At 43.8% G+C, this 26,445-nt stretch overlaps 1 protein-coding gene across 1 annotated transcript in view; it reads right to left on the reverse strand.

The window, feature by feature from the left end:
- The window catches only part of EXT1 (exostosin glycosyltransferase 1), a 298,729-nt gene extending 273,680 nt beyond the window's left edge, over positions 1 to 25,049 (reverse strand). The window contains exon 1 of the mRNA XM_077167531.1: positions 23,450 to 25,049. Coding sequence (XP_077023646.1) covers positions 23,450 to 24,405 — 956 coding nt within the window. The 5' untranslated portion in view covers positions 24,406 to 25,049. The remainder of the gene's footprint in view (positions 1 to 23,449) is intronic.
- Between the last annotated feature and the right edge of the window lie 1,396 nt (positions 25,050 to 26,445).

Genomic DNA, 26,445 nt, shown 5'->3' on the forward strand with positions numbered 1-26,445 from the left:
TATGAGCTGTCATGAATATACCTTATCATGTGGTCAGACACCCAATGGTCACCATATGTGTTTAATGATCCTGGTTGTCAAGGCCAAACTGGCCCTAATCCATCCTCTGTAAAGAATTCAAGAGCTAAGTCCCATATCATTACCCAGACACATCCTCTGCCTGTGCCCTATTTGATACCAACACCTCAATTCTTAACCTCAATGAGTTCAACTGGCTTCTAAATGGTCCCTCTCGTTGTGGTGTCCTCTGCCCAGCACAGTTCTCAGGGCATACAGATTTGCTAAGCCCAGGATTCAACCACCAGCTTTTGGTCAATGGGTCTCAATAAGAAGGGAAACGAGTGATAGCAAACATCTTCACAGCAGCCTGCTTAGTCCTAACTGATGCCTCATCCCTGCCCAATTCTCAATAATCCCATCAAGGGGAACCCCCAAGAAACATTATCTATTAATTTGAGAAGAAAACTGAAGAAACATACAGAAACAAATGACCTAACACCAAGCTCTCTCAAACAAGCCAAACAGGGTAAATTCAAGATCCCCTAACTGGGGCCTTCTTGAGAACCTAGACCAAGGCTCTCTGGTCATTACAGGGTTTGAAAAAGGAAAGATGCAAGGATATTCTCCCACTAGGTTAGAGAGGACTTCCTGAAGCGACCATGTCCCAGGGGCGACCTCCTCTGACCCACAGCAAGCCTGGTCATCAGAATTATTACAGAACACAAAGTTCATATAGCTCTACCACTTGTCCTGCCTTGTGCTTGGCTGTGTTCACATCCATCTCACGGCAGCGCAGGCTGAGACTGCAGGGATCAGAACTCCATTCAGCAGTTCAACAACCAAGCTAGAAACCAAGCCAGGCATGTTGTGTCATTGTCAAGTCTACCTGGCATAACATCAGCATCACTTGTGAAACCTCCAAAACGCAGATGCCCAGAGCCCCGCTCCTGAGACGCTGAGCTCATGCCCATCCATGTTGGGGGAGGCCCGTGGAAGATCCTGAAAGCACTGCCCAGGTTAAGACCCAGGGCATGGCCCTAAATAAGGGCTCAGGTTCCAGAGCCCAGTCCCACTTGGTTCAAATCCTAATTCTACCCTTTATTCTTTGAATGACTCTGGGCAAGTCATTTAACAAATCTAAGCCTCACTTTCCTCATTTGTAAAATGGATATTAGCCTAATGTACATCATGGACCTTTTGCTAAGATTAAATGAAATAGTACTTGGTAAGCATAGTGCTTCCTGACACACGGTACTTAATAAATGTTAGGTTTTAAAAAACTGGGGGCCCAAAGCACCATGCATTACACAGTCTATATCACACCACAATATATGTTAGCTGAAAGGAACTGGGATGAGACTTTGTTGTTAGCAAGGTGTGAATGTTTCAATGTAAGCAGTGTGTATCATCAGCCAGCACTCCTTGCTCTCCTTGTCCAACAATACTGCAACAAATTGGCCAACAGTTGGGAGAAAGTGGCTAGAGAGGTGATTAAATGCAAGTTATACGCTTAAATTAACAAAACAATTATTATTTTTGTTAACAATTTGAAAACTCGAATTTCAAATTTTTACAGTATGGAGAAGAAGATGCTGAAGTTATAAAAATAACGTATTTGCCAAAAACCTTTGTGACTGTTCTGTCTCTCAAGCATACAGTGGAAGAAGGGTGAGAGAAAAGGAGTAACATCTTCAGAGTGGTGACACTACTGTGGACTGTCATTTTCTTATAAAGCCATACACCTACATGCCTAAGGTCACCCCCAGAGAACCTGTTTTTGGCTCAGATGTGTCCTCTCTCTAAACCAAACTCTGCAAATAAGCTCATTACCCTCCCCCTTCGTGGGACATGACACTCAGCAATGAAAGTCTCCCTGGCAACGTTGGACATGACTCCCAGGGATGAGCCTGGCCCTGGCATGGTGGGATTGAGAACGCCTGCTTGAGCAAAAGGGGGAAAAGAAATGTAACAAAATAAGGTTTCAGTGGCTAAGAGATTTCAAATACAGTCAAACGCTCATTCTGGATGTTACTCTTAGGCACACTTCAGCCAGATATTTCAAATTGCCACAGCATGCCAAGCTCCAACCAATAGTATTCCTGAAAACCCTAAAGAAAGGGCTCTAAGACTCTAAAAAAGTTTTACTAATTAAGTTTATTTTTCATAAAGTTAAAACCTCCAGACTGCTCCTATGCCAGATAAACCATGAAACTTAACAGGTACCAGGACATCAACCAGCTGCATCCCTCTATCCCATAATGTCGACACCCCTTTTCAACATGAAGAAGTTAGAATGGCCATTGCCCAAAGATCCCTGAAGAATGAGAGAAGGATCAAAAGAGAAGAGGGAGTTGTAACAGCGGAGTTAGGATTTAACAAAGGATTATGGCTACTGAATCCTTACACAGATATTTCTTTTAGTTTCTAGTATTTTAGAACAGCCAGAAGGAAATACCTAAAACTGTGGAACTATAACCCATACTATACTTTGAAATTAGCTCTAGAACTATGATTAAGCTGTACTTTGAAATTGATTACTTTTCTATATATATGTATTTCATAATTAAAAATGTGTTAAAAAAGCCATATACCTTATCTTGACTACAACAGGCAAAATTCAGAATGCCAACAGAAGGTTCATCAGAAAGTTAGTGTTTCCTTCAGATTTATGGTATTTAAAGTTTGGTATGTATTTTATATTATATTATATCCAGGTCCTGATCGAAGACAGGGCAATTTTTATAATGGAAGTCATTGGGGAAAAATAATTCACTTAATAGACCTTCACTTTACTGCAAACTTCAATAGAATGCATCTATTATAAAAACTGGGAAACAGGAACCACGTGTTCACACACACTCACCTATTCAGTGTTAATCATCATGTGTGTGACTTCACTTAGGTAAAAAGCGGTGTTTTCCTGAAATAAAATGGACCTTTTTTGTTGCAGAGAATTACAAGAGGCAAGCTCTGTGCTTCTGCATTTTCATAAGCCACAAATTTGTCTCACTGTGTAACCTCCCTAATAATCTATTTTAAAGGAACACTTCAAGCACAAGAAAAATAAAAGAAAAATTTCCTTTAGTTGAATCTGACTTGTAAATAAGAAAAACTAATAAGTGGTTAGTATTTTTGGTCTCGCTACCATAAACACGATAAATAATCCCGGAATATGCAGCTCATCCAGCTGTACTCCACGAGACCTCATTTTTCAGTGAGGAGGAGCACAATACCTGGCAAATTCTCTGGCACCCAATCCTCAACTCTTAAAAAATAAATAAATAAAAGGAAGGAGGTTGTTAATCAGATAAAATAAAGAGTCTGAGAATTAAGCAACTCTTGTATAATGTTATACGGCTAATTACAGTATCAACCACCTAAACTTCTGTGAAAGAACACCTCCACCATGTGTTGGCACCACCCGTAGATTTATACAGTTGGGAGCCTCTTTAGTAAACCATTTTAGCACCAAGAGTACAGAAATGCTCCACCCTGAAAAAATGTGCTCTATGCTAAGCACCTGGCATGAAATGATTGTGTCCAGTGATTTCATATCATGGCCTGCTACACATAAAGGAAATGCTCTGATTCCTAAGGACTAATTGCACATCCGCAGACTTCCTCTTTTTTCAAAGCTTTTTAATTGGGGACTTTAAGTTGCCCAGTTTGTTCAAAAATGGTATTGCAAACAAGCAAGCAAAGTGACTGCCAATCTAGAATTGGAACGTCCAGCCTCCCTTTGGATGAGAAACTGGTGCTCTTATTTTAAGCTCCTTCCTTCTCCAGGAGATGACAACATGAAGGAAGAAACCAAAGAATCTATGTCTATTTAATTCAGCTTGCATTCATAATAGTATGACTGTTCCAGTATAATTTCAACTCAAAAAGACAATGTAAAAAAAGGGGTAGAAATCTAAAATTAGAAACCACTACTCAAACTGTATATAAATATTAGATACATGTACTTTTATTTCCTGAAAGCAATTAGTTTGATAGCAGACCAAATGAGATAACAATTTGGGGTGGGGGGGCTAAGCATGTTAGATTAGGCTATTTCTGAAGCCTGTCTTCACCAGTAAAACCCTGTGCTTTGATTCAAAAGAAAAGGGTCGATACCACATACAAGACTCTGCAACATCACACAACCACATAAAACTGTCATCGTGAAATACTGCGCTGCATGGTTCTGTTACTGCTTCTTTTATTCTTGCAGCAATGGACACACAACCTCAGAGGATGAATTTGCCACTTCAAGGCTCGTGCCCAGCTCTGGATAGAAACAATGAAAACCGGCCCCCAGGACGGGGGTGCTGCTATCCATTCTGACAGCAAATCCACCTTTGAATTAATACTTTTTATACTTCCCACACTCTGAATCTTTTTCATTATTATTATTTTTGCTTAGATGAGGGTATTCCGCCATTGCTAGAAAGGAGCCCAACCCTGAAATTAAATCCAGTGCTACAAAGCACTGAGCAAATTTCTTTCATCAGCTATTCATACACCAAAAGCTAAGACCTTAGGTTCAGATTATGAGCACGGTTTTCACAATAATTACCAGGTACTGGCAGGATCTTTACCCAAAGATCAGAAGGTCTATAAACCTTATAACAATGTATGCAAAAGTTTGATGTGCATTTTTCTAAGAAGAGGCTTTAGAATCCACAAAATGGCCTGTGGCCTAAAAAATTCAACTGACTGTAATATCCATTAATTATGCTGAAGAAAAAAAACATAAATAAGCTATACCGATGGAACAGAATCTAGAACAGGAAGTAAATATTTTCCTTCCACTTAACCTGTTTATCATGTGATGACAAACTTTGAGCATGTACGCTAACACAGGAAAAAACCACATTTCTTTAATAAAAGATACGTTGCCTTCATGCTTGTGAGTGAGAAGTATTTGTTGTTGTCGTTTTGTTGTTGTTGTTGTTGTGTACTAATGCACAAAAGGCTTCTTTATCCTTCAAGCAGAATTTAAAAACCTGGTAGAAACAAGCCCATTCTCAGGCTTACAAAACAAGCCTTTTACAGATTATTATGTTTTATTACTCTTCATTTTATGGGGATTGTGTTATACAAAATAAATACCAGATGCCTATTTGTTTTATTCATTTCAGAGAAAAAAAAAAAAACCTACAAGTGCCTCTGCGAATAAAACTGCTTTTAATTAAACACAAAGCACAATGAGCACATAAAAATTAATACTGTTTGAAGCCAGCAGGTAGAAAGTAAATGCGTCGAGCAGCAACTGCTGAATACCCCCTTTTTCCCTGGCTGGCACTGAGAAAGAACGTTCTCAGGCTTATTACTTGGGCGCTGATAGCAGCAAGAGATTCTTGCAGAAGTCACTCACATACTTTGGGGGAAGTGAAGGCCAATGTTCATGGAAATCTAAAACCTTGGGGGGCGGGGGCGGGGAGGGAAATCAATGTGTTTTAATGGCACCTGTATTAAACCAGACCCTGCAGCAGTCAGTCCTTCCCCCTCGATGAAATAAGGTCAGGCTCTGCTGAGCCATTTGCGTAAAGCTGTTGAGATGAAAGAAGCCGGGCATGTTTCTGCCACATCAGAAAAGTGTGGCAGAAAAAAGCAATTTCTGGCATGGTTCAGACTTAATCTGCAAACACTTACCACAGAAGGGCATCTCAAATGGTGGCTGTTATCTGAGTAATATAAAAAAAAAGAGTGGGGGAAGTGAAGACTTACAGAAAAGAACAGTCAAGTTAAAATTTGACAGTTTCTTCCTGACCCCAAAGAAATAAATCGTATCTGTTCAACTGTCAGTTCGAATCAGAAAGTGAAAATTTAACGCGCAGCATTTTAGCCTCGCAATGAAAAGAATGTGGCATGCTTCCCATCCCCCCACCCCCACCCCCACACACACACCTTGCTTTTATTTTCTTGTTGGCTTTTGATCAAAACATAGTAAAATCTACCTTCCACCCTGCTCTTGGACTTTGATGTCATTTGGCCAATTATGATTTGTACTCACCAATGCAAAAAGAAATAAGCAGACATTTTGAAAGTACTATTAAGGCAATGTGAAATAGCCTACGATTAGGTCAGGCAACTAACTTTCCATGCAGAAATAGATACATGCATTCACCAATTCACACCTATTTAAAGGGTCATACCTATACTATCTGCAATTCTGTATCCCAGAGTTATCCCATTTCAGGGAAAGCTGCCATTTGCTCCTTTATGAGATACTGATATTCTTTTGGTTAGTAAACCTCAATATTTCCATTAAATGCAAAAAACACACTGTGGATCATTTTTATATTAAAATAAACAGTTAACATCCTAAGTTTTTTTTTTTTAACTTAAAAACAAATTTTTAGACAGGAATGGGCAAGTGAGAAAATAAAGTATTTGAATTAGTGGACTCCAAAAAAACTTCATTTTGCTAAAATAAGCTTAGGGTAGCCCTAGTTCTCAGACAAAAAAATTTTTAAAAAATGGAGGGTGAACGCATAGAAAGAGGGACTGTGACCAGAAGCCATAGGCCAGATTTTACACTCAATTACGGTCTGATCAAAGGAATATTTTCACAATGCAACACCTTATTGTCAAAGTAGAGTAAGGGAGAGATGTACATGTACTGACATGGAATGATGTAGAGTTAAGTGCTTTAAAAAATAAATTCTGAAAGAGTATGTATACAATGATTCTATTTTTGAGAGAATAAATAATAAAAGTTAAATGCAATTTTGAGCTTCTGAGATGAGAACTTTTCTGAAAGGGAATTACTTGACTTGAACGGCAGTAGGAGGTGAGCCACAGAATACGGGAGAAGCAGGAAACAGGTAGAGAGGGAGAGAGAGAGTGTGTGTGTGCATCAAGCTTTCAGAGGAGGGAGGGTGAGCCACTGAAAAAAGAGTATAACTGAAAGAAGCAGAGAGGTGTGATGATGTGACTCGGTCCAAAGGCCGGCTTTCATTAACAGCCAGGAAGAAATGCTGCTGACCATTCCTTGATAACCACTAGAAGGACCTAGGAAAAAAAGGTGTGTAAAATCCACCCAAGTTGATGGTATTGGGAGGTGCCAGGTAATGTTCCAACCGATGGCCTGTAAAAAAGAACAAAGTGGCCTAGGGATGAACCCTGGGGCTGAAACCAGCCCGGGGAAAACCAGGTACCCGGGGCATGATGCCACTGAACTGTACGCCCATGCCTTCTGGGCACGGTTACGTTATGGGATTACAGTCCAGGAAGGTGAGTGGAACGTAAGTATCAGGTTAAGCGCGACATGCCTGTGTCCCATTCTTCAGCAGACTGTGGGGACGGAGGTTCTGGTCCCAAAGGCACAGTCAGTCCCTTCGTCTTAGATGGCACATGGGAGGACAAGGTGGTGGGCAGAGGGTATCTGCTATTCTGGAGTTCCCTGGAGAGTTCCACTGCCAATTCCTTTCAATGCGTTCACCACCTCTCAGCCTGTTCCCCAAAACGAAGGAAGAGCCTTTAAAGCAATGTAAACAGCACTTGGCCAAGAGCTGAGGCACGCCTTAGATTGTGCAATTCAGTTCAAGTTTCATAAATCAGTTTTAGGAATAATTAGGAGTTATTGCCACAAATCTACTTGTAGCCAATAGGAGGATCAAAGGCTCAAGTTATTTCAAATCCGCAAAATCTGATTTGGGTGAATCTCTAATTTCACTGCTACTATGCTGAAATTCAAGGGGTGCGGGAACACTTTCCAGCTTACTGTTTCTAGTCAATATCCCCTTTGGGTTGCTTATTCCAAACAAAATTAAAGAAGTCTAACAATTCACTTCCAAAATTCTTTCTGTTTTCCACCAACAGAAACATCATGACTGAAAGACATGCATTCAACAGGCATCTCTTAAGGATCAACTATACTCAAGACACTGTCAGGGAAACAGTTTAAACACACACACACACACACCATCCCTGCTCTCATGGAGGTAACTAGGACTCAGAGTTATGATGGAAACAAGACTCATCAATTCAAGCCCAAGTAGAATATACTGTGTGAATCACCCAAATATCCTGGTGATTAAAAGATATTTGGAGGCAAACAGCACAATATTGTGAGTATAATTAACATACTGAGTAGTATGTGAATGTAGTGAAAAGGGGAAGTTTAGAGTCATATATGTCACCAGAAGAAAAGTTGGAGGATAAAACATAGGAATATATAGCACAGTGAATCTTGCACTGGACAATATCCGTGATTAACTGTACAAATACAAAAAACTTCTCATGAACTAGAACAGATGCACGACACTGTTACATGGAGTTAATAATAGAGGGTTACATAGGACAAATGTACATACTGCAAACTATGAACTACAGTTAACAGTGATATATTGCTATTCTTTCATCAACAGTAACAAAGGCACTGTACCGATACTAGGGTTCAGTAATAGTATAAGGTGTATGGGGCGTTTTGGGTTTTCCTTTTTCTTTTTTTTTTGGAGGAATGAAAATGTTCTAAAATTGATCATGGTGATGAATGCACAACTGTGTGATAATGCTGAGCCATTTAGTTTATGCTTTCCATGGAGTGCATGCTGTGTGAATATATCTTAATAAAATTGCATTTAAAAAATAAAGCCACTAGGCACAATTTTTCACCATGAAAGTTGGGACTGTATACTTTGATCCTAGTTTTTTTGTTTGTTTGTCCCCTTGATCTCAATTTGAAAGAGTACATGCTGAAGAAAACTGAAAAACGTGAAAAATTCCAGAATGTGCCACACTCCTACCTCCATCTGTTTTGGTTCTAGGATTTCTAGACTAACAGACCACAATGAGGTTAATCACATATAATAACATTCACCAAGCGCCAATCAAGAAAAATCCTGCAGCAGGGGGAACTCCAGGATACCAAGAATGAACCCACTTTACCCTGAAGGTGTATAAACCTGAAGAGACAGAGGCTGTTGGGCTATAACAATGCAAGTTGACATGGTCTAATACCCAAAAAGAGATTTGATGGCTACTTCTTACCCCCTAGCCCACTGCCTGCTGTCTCAACTCCTGAATTTACCAGGCTCTAAATGGCAGGACATAAAGAATACCCTCAATGCCTGCATGCCTCCCCAAATCGCACAGGGTGAGAGGACGGGGGAGGCCAGAACTTCAGAGAGGCCTCCACAAGTGCTAGAAGCAAACTCTTTGATTATCATCTCAACCGCTCTGTGTGGGACAGAGACATGCTTAATAGAGGCTTCCAGCTGATGAGGCCGGTGATAAGCAGGGCCTGCCCTGGGCTGGAGGGCAGGCCAAATGGCCTGCTGATTTATGCTCTGCCATCTGAAAAATCACTAGACCATTTTTATACCCCAGAGGGGAATCGAAATGACAAGCTTCAAATGACAGGGCTGAAACCACATCCCGAACAGCATCACACAGAGAAGTCTCCCAAGCCACCAGGCCTGTGAATTCTAAAACGAAATATTTTAAACTTTCAGAGACATGTCAAAAGAGCCAATTAATTCATCCCATCTAATTAAATGAGTTAATTGGAAATAAAATATGGTATTTTTATCTCACCGCTACCTGAATCTACAATTACTGGGAGAAAAAAGGGCAATTTTTCCTTTGTACGGAACAGATTTTAAAGGACTTGGGGTCAAACGAGCGGGTGAGGGGTAGGGGGGGTACAAAAAAAAAGTGCTTTTTAAGACAGCACCCTTGATTTCTGGCAGAAAATAATGCCCAACACCTGCTCCAGGAATGTTCCCAGAAAAAAAAAAAAAAAACCCTTCGATTTTCAATATACACACCACATACTATTACAGACCTATCATAACTGTGCAGGAATGTGTGCACTGCTTTTGCTTAGAGCCGATCAATCTGAAATTTGGGACGAGAGTTGGAAGGTCTCACTTTACATAGTGAGTCATTCACCAGAGTCTCTTTCCATAAACTGATGTTAGAGAATAACTTCATATGATTCTGTGATTTGTAACAAGAATAAAATTCTGTTCTAATGCACTTTTATTGGGTATGGTGATGTTCCAAGGGGCACAGTTTGTTTGATTCGTGGTATCTCCCAACCCCAGCGAGGCCAGCTACAATGTGGAATCCATATGGGAATCAGATCATCTGGGTTTGGTGGTAAACTTGGAATTATAGAAAAGCTCGTACAACATGTTTGTTCATAACTGCAGCTGTGTCTCCTGAGAGAGAGAAAGAAGGAAAACGTAAGTTATGATGCGCCTGAACCCTCCCAGATCTTCAAAACACAGGGTAAAATTTCCTCCCCAACTTTCATCTTGGCTGCCATTAGAAGTTTGTTATCAAAGATGCGCGAACACTGCAAAATCTTAACATGCTGAACCCGCAGAGGCATCTAAGTCCTGCCACTGACCAATAATGCCATCCTAAAGGAAAGTTGTCCCTCATTAAAAGGCAGGCAAACTGCTGGAACTAGAAAGTTATACACTGTTATCAGCTTCCTGATTTGCTAAGTGCCCCCGCAGGAAGGGAACCCTGGCTAGCTTGGCTATTTGAATTGCTAGGAATAAAATACAGTTTCATCTTCTCTACCTCACGAAGGTTTATCTCAGAAAGTCATTTCAGGTGATCCCACTGGCACCTCTGACACCAGTGTAAAGCTTTCTGAAGAGAGCAGACTCATGTGACCTCTCAGCTTAGCAGACGCAGGAGGAAACATAATACTTTTGTCAAAAAGAGAAAGAATGTTTTTAAAGACACAAAGTCATATTAATGATTTGCACTCCCAGTTGAACAAGTTCCGGGAAATGAAAATCTACTGTATTCTGGCAACAGTTCCAACAGGTGGTTGGAATTCTGGGCACTTGCCAAACCACCAGCAGCTATTCTGTGTGACCGGCAAGCTACTGTTATCTTATAATGAGCTGAAAACACATCAGTCAAATGAAAGAAATGAAATTAAAGCCATCATAAACACATACAGATGTTAAGTCTGAAATTATACGAGACAATGGGATTTAATTGAAAAGACAGACTACTAGCTGCAACAATGGATGTTTATTGAGTGCTTACTATGTACCAAGCACCACTGTAAGCATATTCCATGCATTCTTATTCACTTGACCCCCACCGTAACAGCCCCATGAAATAGGAATTATCCATATCCCCATTTTACAAAAGTAAGAAGCAGAAACAGAGAAGGAAATTGCCCAAGATCTCAAAGCCAGTGACCGTAGTACCATTTGATTTGAAGCCACTTGTCTCCCAAATCCATATATGTTACTTGGCCAGAAGACAAGAGCCACGGGTGAGTCTTATTCCTGATTCTGCCACAACTAGCTGTGACGTCCCTGATTATCCAACCTCCCTGGACCTCTACTTCCTTGTCTATATAATGCAAGATTGCACTAGATTTTTAAGATCATTTCCAGGATCTTATTGCTCTCCCCTTCAGTTAAACCTTTCAAAACAACACCACATTCCTCTTCCTGGACAAACAGACTAAAGACATACAGACATAAATACGTGTGTACAGACAAGATAGCTCCAATCAGTGGTCAGCTCCCAGCTCTATGCAGGAAAACCAGATAAAGGAAATTGGGTCCTACGGAGGGACCAACATTCTCCAACATCCCCTAGAAAATCTACCACATACCTTGAATTTAAAGGTGCTCATTTTTCAGCTTAGCTGTATAGAAACCTAAGATTCATTACGGCACCTAATCCTTTTTGCCCCTTGAGTTACACCTTAGGCATGGCTAAGTCCAAAAAAAGTGCAGAAAATGACCACCCTGTCTTTTAACTGTACGACACACTGAGGTTCTTCAATTTTATTTTGACACAAAATACAATTCACTTTTTAAAATGTTAATATAACTCTACCATCTAAATACAGAAAATATTACACATTTCTACTCTGAGTCAATAAAAGAATGACTGTCCTCCATTTACAAGTTTGCAGCATTACACTTGCATACAAAAATTCAGTTATCATAAAAGGTGTTTGCTTAAAGGTAGCTTTTTTAATGCAGTGTGAATTTTAAAGGTGCCTGTAGCATATAAGAGATGGTGTTTTCAAGAAAAATTTATTCTCTGCATCTCAGTAAAGCAAAAGCATTTCAGTCTTAGACTCCCTCTGATTAGATTTTCAGATTGCTTCAGATATACAGACCTAGAAATAATTTTGGAAAATGGCCTTACTGAGCTTTGTAAAAACATAAAACATAATTCAAACTTAATCAAATGTCATATGATTGCCACCAAATCTGAATCCATTTTTAAGACCTACCAGGAACTCAAGTAATTATAATACAGTACATCCTCCATTTTATCTACACTTTGAGCACTTTTATGCACTATCCTACAGCATTCCACAGGCTAACACAAACAAGCAGGATTTTAAATATAGGAAATGGAGGACAGAGGGAGAAACAATTGCATACCTTCCTTTGCTTTTTTCCCCCTTTGCTTCTTAATTAAATGATAAATCTCAATATGAATTCATTAGAAGCTTGATAGCTCAATTAAGCTCTATGTTGCCATATACTCTGTGGCAATGCTTCAAAATTAGTAAGCAGAGTTTAGATGTAATCTGAGCAAAAAAAAATGTAAGCCAAAAGTTATATTCAACTGAACTTTGACAAGAAAAAAACTGCAATTAAGGGGGGTGAAAAACCTTTCCAATATCTACAAATTGTTAAAATTAAATGATTTTTTTTAAAAGGCCATAATAGTTTTTTTCTGTAGCAATAAATTCTTTGGATTCGTATCGAGCAGCTAACCATCTCAGTTCATTTTAATTTTGTTTCACCGATACTCATATATCCAACACAACAGTTAAAAAAGAAAAGAAAGAAACTACCATGGGTGAAAAAAAAGTTCAGTGGAAGAAATTTTCCATATGAAAACCCAAAGAAACTCTGGGAGAACTGACAAATGAACTGAAGGAGAGAAGGGGAGGCTTGTGCTATAAACCCTGAAAGTGGCATTTACAGACTCAGTACTTTGAATATGCACAGTCAACAGGGGTCAACACAGCGTCCATTTGATATAAATACAACTTTTTTTTCCATTTATCTAAAAAACCCGAATGCCTCTGCATCTGCCAGGGATGGTGCAAGGCTCTGAAGATGCAATGGTGCTAAAACAGTGTTGCTTTCCCCAGGAGGCATTCCTTCATGTTTAAAATTGCAAAATCTTCCCTCACCACCACTCCCTAAAGAGTGTTCTTCTCACCCTGCAGCAGAATCATCTGGTGACCTTTTCTTTAAAAATCTGGACCTTCATCCCTAGAAATTCTGATACAGTTAGCCTAGAGCACGACCCCAGGTCCTATCTGCAGAAGTTCCTAAGGATATTCCATTCAGCACCCAAAGTTGAGACCTACTTGACCCTCAACCCTTTCCATACAGTGTTCATCTTCCCGGCATCTAGCATTTTCCAACATATGCCATAATTTGCGTGCTAACAGCCGCTAGCCACTAGACTAGGAGCATCTTGAGGGCGTTTGGGTCTGTTCTATCCACCCTTGAATTCCCAGTAGTTGCACATAGTAACTGATCAATCTGCTGGGTAAATTAATGAAAAACGGACATGAGTCTTCCCCTCAGGGCCTGCACTGATTGTACAATCACCTTGAGTGATAGATAATCAAATAGTCAAATAAAGGTAAAACCACAGCTGGGCTAGGTATTAAATGTTCTGTAAGAAGAGATCAAATCAGGAGAATCTGACCTAATCTCAGGCATCAAGGAAGGGACTCTTGAAAAAGCAAGATGGTGGGGAAACCTGAATAAAAGCAGGAATTAGGCAAGGGGGCAGCTCTCCAGAAAAAAGGGAGGAGAGCCTCAGGGAAGGCTGGTCTGGTCCACGGCCACCTTGACAGTGTGAGAATTAACCATGGGGTGCTGCAGAGCTGAGTCCAAGCGAGTGGTGGCATGACCTTATTTTCTTTCAGCAGTCCCCTGAATGAATCCCAGCAATCTGTCAGAGTGCTGGAGTGGAAGTAGGAAGTGTGAAATCCATTCTATGTCTCTACCCCATCTGTTACCATCTTGGGCCCCCCTAGGAACATGGACAAAACAAAGAGCACTGGTGACATGTGTCCCAACATATCTGCCAGAGCACCTCCTGGGCAACATTCATGGACACTTCGCTTCTCCACACTTTCAACCTCCGATACTATCCCTTGGGTAAGCAGGCCAGCCCTGGGGCAACCCCTGTCTCCCCGAGTCCACAGCCAAAGTCACTCAGAGCATGAGGCAATCAAAAGCAGCTGGCACTACAGGCACAAAACACAGTAACAGCAAACTTTCCATTTTATCATAAATTTAAAGCACTGACCGTATTATAACACCCCAGATAGACACCAATGCTAACTCAAAGGAGACCCCAACTATCCAGTTCCCTTGGGGCACTTGCTAAGTGTGGCAAACAAGTTTTCAAATGGAGGGCTCACTCTTAGGAGCAGCAAAATAGTTTTATTTTAATCAATGGGTTAAAAAAAAGTTATAAAATGCATTATGCGTTTCTCTACTTTCTTAAGCAAAGGACACTGAACACAAATGATGACTCAAGATCAACAATGCAAGGAGTTGTAGTTCAGCAAATATTCACTGAGGCTCTACTTGGTGGCAGGCACAGAGCTGGGTGCTGTTGGGCACCGCACCAACTGTTCTTAAATTCCTGGGCTTCTTTACTTCTGGGTGTCACATTTTATGTAATTTCCCAGCCTATTTCCTTGCATTTGGGTTGCCAGCTGTCCCTTCTTTCAGATCTGTCTGCGAGAATCCCTCTCTCATCTTTAAATTTACAGCTCCTAGTCTTCTCTGGCCTCAGAAACCTGATTATCAATCTGGTTAGAATTGTTTCGCTAATGCACAATTAAACAAATTCTAGGTGAGAAACCCAGGCGGTACTCCATAAATCAATCACACTACTGTTTTTGAGTGTGTAGTCTTTCTGATGGCTCAGCTGTTTGGAAGCAGGAAGGGGCCTAGGTTAAGCAGGCAGGCTCTGAAGCCAGTCTCAGTTCATATCTTTGGCGTGTCCACCACTTCCAGCTGTGTGCGCTTAAGCAAGTCACTTTTAGAGACGCTGCCTCAGTTTCTTCATCTGTAAAATGGAGATAAGTGGATATCTTCCTGCTAGGGTGAGCACAAAGTCTAAAGAAGACACTGCAACACCTGGCTCACGGTAAGCCCTCAATGAAGAGCAGTTGCTGTTGGTATTTCCATCATCAGCAACAGGGCTCAAAAATGTGAGTGCCAACAGGAAATGGCTTCAACAGTGCCTGCCGCAGCCAACTCACCATAACCACAGTCCCCCATTTCAGGAAGTAACTTTGGATTATTCTTTGCAAAAAGATGGCCACCGAATAAATCAAGAGTGACAGCATGACAGGGTAGTCCTTTAGCTAATGCGGTCACCACCACATTCAAGACATGGCCTGATGTGAATGGCTAACCCCAAGAGGAGCAGCAGGCAAGCCCATCACACTGGTCTCCTCGAGGGCCTGGAAGAGAGAATTCAGAAAAGACTGGCCAGGGATTGCCAGACCCACACTGAGACAGAGGTGCTAGCCAAGGGGTGCAGGAAAAGTCCAGAGCTGGGGGAAAGGGGCCTATCGTGCTGGATCCTGAGAACTTACTGGCGTACTTCCAGTTCAGTGATTTTTTTGTTTTTTCTTTGCAAGGACCCTTGCATCTAAAACGCCTTGCAACTAGCCCAGGGAGGCTACTGAATAGCTGAAATCCATTCAGATAGGGTGTCCCTCCAAATGTCAGCTTCCACTCATGAGGGCATAAAATTTGACAGCAAAAACAACAACCTGTATTCTTTAAACAGCCCACCAGGGGACCAGAAGGACATGGGTGTTGAGGAAGTACTGCCTGGCCACTCCAGACCACCCTTCAATTATTCCCAGCCACCACCCCACGCCACCTTCAAACTCCAGCTTGAACCCTACGTCAGTCCTTCTGCAAGCCACGGAAGTAAAAGCTGGGCTTTTATGGCACCTACACAGCTTCCTGGGGATTAAGTATCAAGACAGAGATAAATAAAATTGTTTCTGTGGCTCAGATAACTAGAGCTAAGTTATAAAACTAAGGAAACCTCGGAGGCTGATTAGAAAATGGCAGGAAGTTGCTTTTCTACCAGCGCCACCTCGGACAGCACACAAGCATTCACTAGGCTCACACCCGCCACCTCATCTGATCCTCATGATGAGCCTAGGAGGTGAGTGCTATGACCTCCATCTCCAGGTGTGGAAACTGAGGCTGAGAGGTTAAGAACCTAGTCCAGGAATTTGAGGGTACACAAAGAGGACGTGCAGCCCCACAAATCTGTCAGCACTGAGGAAAGCAATTATGATGCAAATGAAGCAACGCACATCACGAGGGGCATACACTGGGGTCCACTTTGCTCTCGGCTTTCGGGTCACTTAGCGCAGTGCCTCCATCTACACTTAGAGTCCCAGCTCTTTCTCGCAGGTCTGGCAGCCTGCCCAAATTCATCTCCTACACACCATGGAGTCAACAACCAAAGAGAAAAACAGCAAGCCTACACCATCCATTCGCTGATACAATTAGCTGAGGGAATGACATCTAACCAGGTAAGGCCAGAAGATTCTGAAACCCCAGTGGAGGGAGAGAGAAATCTGGGGTATGTGCTAGGTTAAGAGCTGGGGAAGGAATTTTTTTTTTTTTTTTTTTGCTGCAGCAAAAACAAAACTTCAAAGAGAACAGAAGCTGTGGGGAGCTTCAAAGACCCCCTGCAGGACCAATCAACACCTACAAATGTTTATCTAAGCAGCCACTTACTGATGGCTACCTCACTAAATGGGCGTACCACTCCATCTTAAAAATAGCTTTTTCCTCCTCTCCCCCCCAAAATGGGACGGAGTTGGGTGGGGCTAGGGACAGAGATTCCATTTTGTTTTCCAAGGGAGAACTTAGTCAAGAAGAAAACAAATATTTAATGGGAAGAAATTCATCTCACAGTTATTTATAATGAAGAAAGTATAGGAGACAAATTAACTAGGAAAATACAAATGGTTAAATAAACTGTGGTACAGCTATGAGTTAGAAAAAAGTCATGCAGCCATTAAAAATCTGTTTTGAAAGACGATTTAGTAGTTCAAGAACAGGCTCTTGGATAATGTTAAGGGGAGAAAAAAAACCGAAACGTGAAACTGAATTTAAAAGCTGCCTGCAACTGTATAAAATCGGCACCTTAGATAGTAATGATGGCCAGGAATTTGTTGTTTAGTGCAGTGGCCCCAGCTATGACATGTCTGGCACATACCTGGCACTTAAGAAAAATGTGCTGGATTCCTTATTTACCGATTATTCATTCAATAACTAATTAGCATATCTATTCAAGGTATGTGGACATGAAGAGATGGAACGAAATAAATATACAAGTACACAAGTGAATTATAGGAGGTGCATACCTCCTATAACGGGGGGGATTAGCAAAGACATTTATTTTCATATTCACTCCTGTATTTTCTCAGCTTTCCCCAAAGGCTCTGTAAAACTGCTATAATTTCTAAATGCCGCCTTTTATTCAGGAGCCTGCAGACCAGGCAGGAGCGAGTGTGTTACGGATCAGAACCCCAGCCCACTGTGTGTGAAACAGCCGCTTCCAGTGGGGTTGCCCCTTGCCACTGGGTCACACTGCAGCTGGGGCCGGCACTCCTGTCCTTGTCTCGGGGGTTCATTCGTGACCACAGCCAGAAGCCCTGCGGGGCACCATCAGTGAGTGCAAAGGGCATGTGGCTTGCTCACCGCTCCCTCACTTTTCTTAGTGGAGCCCTGGGAAGGCATTCAAAGCAGAGTCTGCACAAAGTTATACCATTCCTTGTACAGAAAAGCTCAAGGAGTTCAATGCTTAAAATGTCAGAATTAGGTGGCGTCCTTATCACATGTCTGAACCAGCTTCTTTTCCTTGGGGAAATACATGTCTCATGCTTATAAAGGAAATCAGTGGCAAAGGAGATTTGATACACAAGTACCTGACTCATTAAAAACTGACCTGTAAACAGCTAGGTTATATTTTTGTTTGATTCTTTAAGGTGGTAACATTTTTAGAGAGGAAAAAGAATGGACTTTGGAATTCAAGACATCGCCATTTACTCACTAGATGTGACTCTGAAAACATTACTTGACTGTCTTGGAGCCTACCTTCCAATCTGTAAAGTGGGGATTTAACCCACTTCAAATTCTTGCTGAAGGGATTACATGTGCCAGCAGTGGGAAACTCAAACAGCAGGCACTCAACCAATCTGTTTTGAAGGGTCCCTGTGGATTAAAGACACTTACTTGTTCCACAGGTGGAAGAGCTTTTAAGTAAAAACCATTAGTCATTAAACTCGTGAAAATACGAGCTGTCTATGTTCACATCTGAACATGGAACACGTCTAGGAGGTTAAACAACCCAATGACCTATGCTGAAAAGCAAACATAATGAGGAAACAGCAAACCCTCGGGGAAAAGAAGAGGGCACTGAGAGCCAGAAAACCCAGGTTCTAGCCTCAGTTCAGCCATTTACAAGCCTTGCAACCTTAGACAAAATACCTCACCACAACTGGCCTCAGCATTCGCACCTGTAAAACAGCTTGGCAAGATGGGTCTAAGGAAAGCAGTCAAGATGTAGCAGGCACTCTCTTTCGTGTGACATTAGCATGTTCAAGGTCATTATTGGCAGTTTTTTTCTGGTGTGGCAGAGCCTCAGACCTTAGGACCAAGAGCACACTCACACCCAAGGGTGTGGCATGTCCCCTTTTGCCAGTTTTGTACCATCCAAAGCTACTGTCACAGTTAGGGGGACTAAAGGTGAAACCCCATAGGTAGGATTTGCCCAGGTAGCTCTCTGGATTCTAGTTTGAGTTGCAGATGCCACTCTAAACCACCATTTCCTGGACTCTGTTAAAATGCACATATCCCTGTAAAAAGCAGACAACACCCCAACCTTATATTGGGGAGTCCTTGTGAATGAGCTTCTCAAGGGTTCTTCAGAAAGCAAGTTCAGATGGAGGTGAGAAAGAGGGGAACAGAGAAAACTAGACCCTCAGTGCCAGCAGACACACTCATCAACTTTAAAATTCTGCATAGAGCTGGCTCTACATTTATTTTTAAACCGTGCTTATGTGGTTTATTTTAGAAATGCTTTTGTGCTATCATACAACTGTGAGGGTAAAGGCGCAAATATTTTACATTTAAAACCTGAGAATCATAATTCCCACCTTTCATTTTGGAAGAGGAAAAAAATCATCTAAGGTGGTTTGCTACTGAATAATGAACTTGCTCAACGTGTCTGCTAAAGTACCTTGGAATAATGGGGACGAAAACAAATAATCACTTAAAATTGCCATTTGACTTGTACATATTTTCTTTCCACTATAAATGCATCTGAACTTGACTTACTTCAGTCAACTGACAGCCTATTCCCTGAAGCCCTATGGCCAAACTGCAAGGTCCAAAAAAAATGCCAACTGAGACTCCACAATATCAGGGACTTTCCCACACCTTAGTGTTAGCACTGAAAGGCAAATATAAACCACAGAGTAAGAGCTGTTTGGCTGAAATCTGTGGATACCCTTAGCAGTGCTATGTGACAGTCCCTGAAACTATATGACAAATGGTGCATGCATGTGCATTTTTTCTGCAAAGTTTGTCCAAGATCAGATTCCCAAAGGATTCTGAGAAGATCTTTATTACCACCAAGAAAGAGCCACTAAAGGTTGGAGAGCTTTCAAATGTGTCTGTTAATTGGCAATTCCAGGGGAAAAATACAAGAGGCCAGCACTCTAGTGCTGCTCCTGGCACCAACCAGCTTTGACCTTAAGGAAACCCCTTAAACAGTCTGCCCCTCAGTTTCCACATCTGTAAAATGAGGATGTGGGAGACAGATCACATGACCATTCCTCAGGGCTCTTAAAAATACCAGAATTGTGAGGTTCTGCTTCAGCAAACACAGGAGAAGGCCAAGGGAGATGTCAAAAAGGCCCGTACAGAATCCTGCCTGTTCCCAGAAAAGCTGCTTAAAGTATTCACCACTGCTTTCCTCGGAGGGGTCAAAGATAGAAGCCACCTCCATTTCCTTCTTTCTTCTGTTTCAGATAGCCAAATTTGAAGTTTCCCAGTAAGGTTTGGGGGGATTTGAACTATGAAGTTTATGCAAAAATACAGTTAATTCTGCCAGATGCATAAGAAGCTCAAAGGACATAAAACAGAATTTCTCTAAAGCCTCATTACAAAGCACCTAATCACTGCAGGAACTTATTTTAGCCAGTGTCATCTACATCTGTTGGAATATGTAACTGATGAAAATTAATTATGGGTGTCATATAAATGGATGTTTTAATAAAATCCAGGAAGTCTGAGTTGAGAAGGCCTGCTCTACTTTAAGAGAAAGACCATATACCTTTAGCGATCGCCCGATTTTCACAAAAGGGCAGATAAGCTGAAAATCCTCCACCATTCGGCACTATATCTTTATTGGCACTATTTTTTTAGTTGATACATTTGCACGTATTCTATACTATGCCAGCGTGGGCACGGTATCATAAATTTTCAATCTAATTGTCAGACCCTATAAGTCCAAAACAAACTTATATGGGGTTGCTAGCAGGGGCGGGGAATGGGTGGGGTGAGGGTGGTGATGATTAAATTGAAGCCTTGTCATAGGTACTTGCTAATAAGGAAGAGAAGTAGATGGAAATTGATCTTTTTTTCTTTACAAGCCATTACCAAATGAATGCTTACAGCACCCTGGAAATAGTCTAAACCCCATTCCACACTTAGATAAACTAACGTTTCAGGTGACAAATTAAAGAGCGAGGCGCCAAACTTAGATCACTTCTATAGACCTAACTTCAATATCACCTCCTTTGTAAAAGCCTGGGGAGATCAGGGTTTGCTTTGAGGAGTCCTACATCTCCATGTATAACCAACTTACAGAAAGCATCAGTGCAAGTGGGTGGCACAGTAGCTGCTCTTATTCCACAGCAGGGCAGAGCTCAGGGCACAGCTTGCTATTCACACATCTGCGAGTCCCGCAGCCCTGCCCTCACCACATTTCAGGGGTCTTCTTTCATCTTCACACGTTCCAAAGTCAACAGCAAGAGGCAATAATGTTTGCAAGCTCCATTTCTCAGAAGGAAAGAATTCTGACAACCCACTAAAAGGAGTGCGTGAAAACTCAATAAAAGGAATGAGGTAAAACTGGCAAATGGATATAAACGTCCTGCAGCACCCTCTCATCATATTAAAGCAAGGCTAAGGCTGGAAGGCTTGCAAAAGAGGAGCAGAGAGACAATCTAGAAGTGAGGCTGCTAAAGAAAATCCCTGTTCGGGAGAAAGCGCTAACTTGTTTTCCTACTAAATGTCACTTTTCAGATGAGACTCAATCCCGTGGGCCTGACCCCTTGTGGTCTTTAAACACAAACCAAATCATGGGTGTGGGGTCAGATTTCTTGGCAGGATTACAAAAAGGAGAGAAATGAGTGAGGTCCATTTGATTCGTAAAATTAAAGTTTCAAGAAAAGCAACCCATGTTTCCTTCATTGCCAATCTCTTTAAAAATCTTTAATTCCACGGGAAGGTAGAGATTTAATGTTTATATTGGGACCAAGAGGGTAAAGACATGATTATTTTAATGGACTGAGGATGTTTCCCAAAGAGATGTGTCATTCACATTTCCTGCGGTGAAATCTCTGCTCCAGCTCCTTCAGAGGAATGAAGAACAGCAAGCTGCTTCTACAAAATTCGGTAAGATTGCCTCAGAAGACACCAAAAGGTTAGACTTCTTCTCGGGTTACTCGACCATAAGCCAGACAAAGAAATTCCTGAAAGGCTATAAGCAATTTTTTCCCCATGCAAACACCCACAGGAATAGGTTGATGTAAATGTCATATAAACAAAGCAGCTCATTTCTAACCTTAGTTTAAGTTTCTTTAGTGAGGAAAAATTTAACCCATTGTAACTGTACCCAATGCTCACACACAACTACCCTGGGTAAGAGTAAAATATAGCTTCATTATTGACCCAAGCCTCATGCTTTCCTTATGCTTGAAAAGCCAAAAGTTTCTGGAGTTGGGGAGAAGAATCCAAGTGTCTGATATTTTCTCCTTCACTGTCTACCATCAAGTATAGGACTATCATTTCCCTCGCAATCACTGCCTCAGGGGCCCCAAAGTCTGGGAAACCCAGAGATGACAATCAAATCTTCTATTTCAGGGCCACTTCCCCTCCATACCCACTGCCTGTTGCAATGGGGTTGGAGGAGGGTTCCCCATAGTCTGCCTTTCACGAATCAATTGCAAAATCAGCCAACTTCAGCCAGTTTCTCTTGCGCTCAGCTGAGAGGTTTTCCTTCCTTCCCTGGACAGCACAAGGCTGCTCTGGTTTTTAACAGGCGTAACGTGGAAGTGCACTGCAGGAACTCGCTAACTCTTTCACAACCACAAAACAGCGACAGTCTGGGGCTATGACTCCATCTACTAGGAAACTGGCCAGCCAGGTTCAGGTGAAGGTAGATTTGCAGAAAACAGTTTTGACCCCAAATCCAGGGTGTCAGTTACTGTCTCTGGGAAGGAAAAGTAAGAATGAGAAGGGCTACAAAGTAACCAGCTCGGTTACTTAGCAACTGGGCAAAACTTGCCTCCCTATAGAGGGTGAGGAGGCATCTCCCAGCCCATTCAAAGAGTAACAGTCTACAATTTACATGTAAATAGATAAAGACAAAGGAGAAGGGAAATCTAAATTAGCAACTGGAGCTAACAGCAGAGGAGCAGAGGCCCACATCAAAAAAGTTTCCCCTGGGAAGAAGCTTGGAGATACAAATGCACAAAAAGTATACATAAATGAATGAACGAACACAAAACCCACACCCCCCAACAAACTTACAAACCCCCCTTCATAAAAGTCAGTGCCACGGTGGATGGGAGGGGCAGGGCACACAAAGTTGAGAATCTAAAACCAAAACGCCTCTATCACCCCAACGTAAAGCTCACACATGAAAAAAAGATGACAATCTGAGGCTAGGAAAACTCCAGGGAAAGTAGTTACCCCAGATCAAGAGAAAAGCAAACAAAAGCATGGCCCCAGGGGGCAGGTCTCTGGACTGTAGGTGGAGTCGGAGCCTCTGGGGGAGCCCGAGGCAGACACCGTCCTACATCCACTGGGGGAAGCACCATTTCCAAAGCTGGAACAAACCCACACCCTTCAGGAGACCCAGCTCCCTGCAGGTTCTCTAAGCAAAGAAACACTGTGGCTGACTGGGCTCAGCAAAGGGCTCCAGGCTTTGTAGGTGGCCCAAGGAGCTCAAACTCTGGATCCCGGCTTCCAGCCACTCACCTGGGCGGCGATCCCCAGCCACAGAACCTGAAGGGAGAGGACTGAGGGCTCCTCCCACCCCCTCCCACCCCGCCCCCTGCCCCCAGCCTCACACCTGGACCCAGGTGGGCAGGGCCCAGGGCCGACTGGCAAAGAGGCACAACAGCCGAGCCACTTACTTCTCATACTCAGTGTTGTCTCTGTCACAGCGAGAATCCTTGTGCTTTTGCCAGTCTTTGCCATGCTTGCAGGTGGTGAGGAGTAACATGTCCTCCCCGTTATGGACGTGATATAAGGCATTCCTGGTGTCTGACCCTATCCCTGTCAGGTACCTTTTCCCCTTGAATACCAGCATGTACTTCCTGAGAGGAGGGATGGTGTTAAACTTCAAAAACCCCCTCTCCCCTCCTGTCCTGGGGTGATCCTTAGAAAAGAGGGGAATAGAAACATCAAAGTTGGGTCGGAAGTTTTCAGTACTGATGCTGGCTTTGGCCAGCATCGCCTGGCCGATGTCAAACCCCACGTCCTCGGTGTAGTCAGGCCAAGTGCCAGAATATAAATTAAAAATTAAATGATTCCTACCATTGTTCCACAAGTGGAGACTCTGCACTTTGGATCTCAAATTGTGCACATACTGAGGTGACAACTGGTCTCTGTCTAAAGTATCCAGACTCAGGACAAAGAGGCACGCCTGGCTGGGGTCCGAGGTGTAGAACCTGGAGCCCTCGATGGCCGCTAGAATGTTTTGGTAACTTTCGGCGATTTTCTCCCCTTTTTGCTGCGGGTACACGTAGACTTTGAAGCCGTTTTTCTTGCAAAGGGTGAAATCGAAGCAGGACTCCATGCGGCACCTCTTGCCTTTGTAGATGCTCGAGTTGGCGTCTCGCTTCTGCCGGGGGGAAATGTGCACGGTGGAATCCTCGTTTTCCAATTGATCCCAAGGAATGAAGGGGCGCAGCGCGTCCGGGAAGCGGGGCCAGAAATGATCCGGACTCGGGTGGTGCAAGCCATTCCGACCGCTGTGCTCCTCTCTCCGGCTCCTCGATGCCCTAAACTGCAAACCTCCGAAATAAAACAAAAAGGCGAGACAAGAGCCAGCTAAGAGCAGGATGAAATAGCGTTTTTTGGCCTGCATGTGTCCTGCCTGGGTCAAGAGGATTGTAAATAAACACAAGAATCACCCAAGTTTCCCAATCAACACTTTCAGCTCCAGTCCGCCATCTTCCCGCCTGTAAAGACTTCAAACTCTCCGCTCCCACCTTCTCTGGATGCCTTTCCCCAAGCCGTGGACTGATCCAGCGCATGTGGGCGATTTCTTTAACTTTCTCCCCTTCGGTCTTTCATCTTTGGGTTGCACAATGCACGGGAGAGAGCGGGGCTGAATATCTCGCACCCAGGGCGGGCGAGCAGCGGGCTGGAATTTTCTTGCATGCAACAAGACGGAGGAAAAGAAAGAGAGGGGGGAAATAAAAGAGCTCCCGGTACCCAATCAATGGCAACACGAAGTGATCCCCTTGCCTCTCGGATTCCTCTCGGCAGCGTGGAGAATAAGCCCGGGGAAAGCAACTTCAACTCATCCACACTCTCGTGCAGAGCACCCCGGTTCCAACAAGTCAGCAGATCCCCGGGTTCAGCCGGCTAGTGCATCTTGCAGCTGGAGCGCCGTAACCTCACAAATCCCTGCATCTCTCTTTATTCCCTTCTGCAGCGGCTTCAAGACTCCGGCGGTGTTTACTCCTGCGATCGCGGGGCCGGCCGCCGGGACGCGCGGCGGCCCGGCTGCAGGCGGCGGCGGCGGCAGCGCTGGGTGGCGGCGGCGGCGGCGGCGCGTCCTCCCCGCGGGCAGTGCCGGCCCCGAGTGGCGCTTCGCAGGCCCCCGCGCGAACGCCGCCGACCGCCGCGATCGGTCGCCGAATGTTACCCGGTTCTGAATGTTACACTTACACATTCCATTCCCGACACGACAGCGCTGACCTCATCCATCCACGCAGCCCGCGCTGCCATTGGCCGAGCGTCACGTCCGGGGTGGGCGGTGCTTCCGCTGCGCCCATTCATAACCCCCGGCCGCCCGCCGAGGCGCCGGCGCGATGGTGGGGGACCCGGGGACCGCGAGGGACACGGGGGCTCCCGGGGCGCCGCGGCCGGGGTCGGCGGGCGGGCGGGCGGAGCGCGGGACGGCCCCGTTCGCGCCCTGCGGCCCCTCGGCGCGCGTCGGTCCGCACCCCGGCCTGGTCCGCGCCGCCTCCTACCGGCGCCGCCCAGAGGCGCCCGCGGAGGCCGGGCGAGGGGGGACCGGCCGGCGCTCCAGGGCCCCGGGCTGCGCCGCTCGCGCTGCCCCCGGCGCGCTCCAGAGTCCCGTGTGCTCGGCGACCGGCCAGGGGAGCCACCCCGAGCGGGGCCAGAGTGTGTGCGGGCTCCTGGTGAAGGATGCTTGGAAATGGAGAAGTGGGAAGAGCCGAGGGACGCGGGACGGAAGACAGACTTAGGAGAAAGCAGCCGCCCACCTGAGGGGTGCCTCTTCAGCCCTCCTTCCACCCACCGAGGCCCGATATTTTCTGTCCTTCCAAGCATTTCAGCTGCCTCCGTTATTCCCCTTCCTAGCCCACCGTTGTTTCTCCTTGCACAAGGAGTCACCCCATTCCTCAAGAGTAAAAGGAGAATTGTAACAATTCTTTATGCTTGCCTCCATGCGCTAAGAGTAGGAGACGCCTATCCTAAGTCTTCATTATCTGTTTGCGCGTCATCTCCCATCTTCTTGAAGCTTCTCCTATTCTATAGGAAGCGTCCAAGAAAGAGATCCAATCACATGGAGGGGAGGGGGGGGGATTTTCTAACAGTCGAGGAGAAACCTGTTAACTTAAGCCTGTCCCAGTCCCCAAATTGATGTTACACTCCTTTTTTTTTTGGTGGTGGTCATTTTTAAGGACCTGGCTCTTAGGGATGAATGACTAGTAAAACTGCCAAATGTCCCAGCTGTAGAAGGAAAACCTGAAGGGGGAAAAAAAGACGTTATTCAGAATTAGTGCAAGATATTTGGTTCCTCATTCAACTGACCTCACACTTGCCAGCTCCAAACTCCCACCACCCACCCTGGACTTCATGGGACAACTCCGATCTACGACCTATAGGCCCCCTAAAAGTCTTGCAGGACCACAGAGATGCCCTGGGCTCCCAA

The sequence above is a fragment of the Tamandua tetradactyla genome, chromosome 6 (assembly GCF_023851605.1).
Source record: "Tamandua tetradactyla isolate mTamTet1 chromosome 6, mTamTet1.pri, whole genome shotgun sequence".
Taxonomy (NCBI): domain Eukaryota; kingdom Metazoa; phylum Chordata; class Mammalia; order Pilosa; family Myrmecophagidae; genus Tamandua; species Tamandua tetradactyla.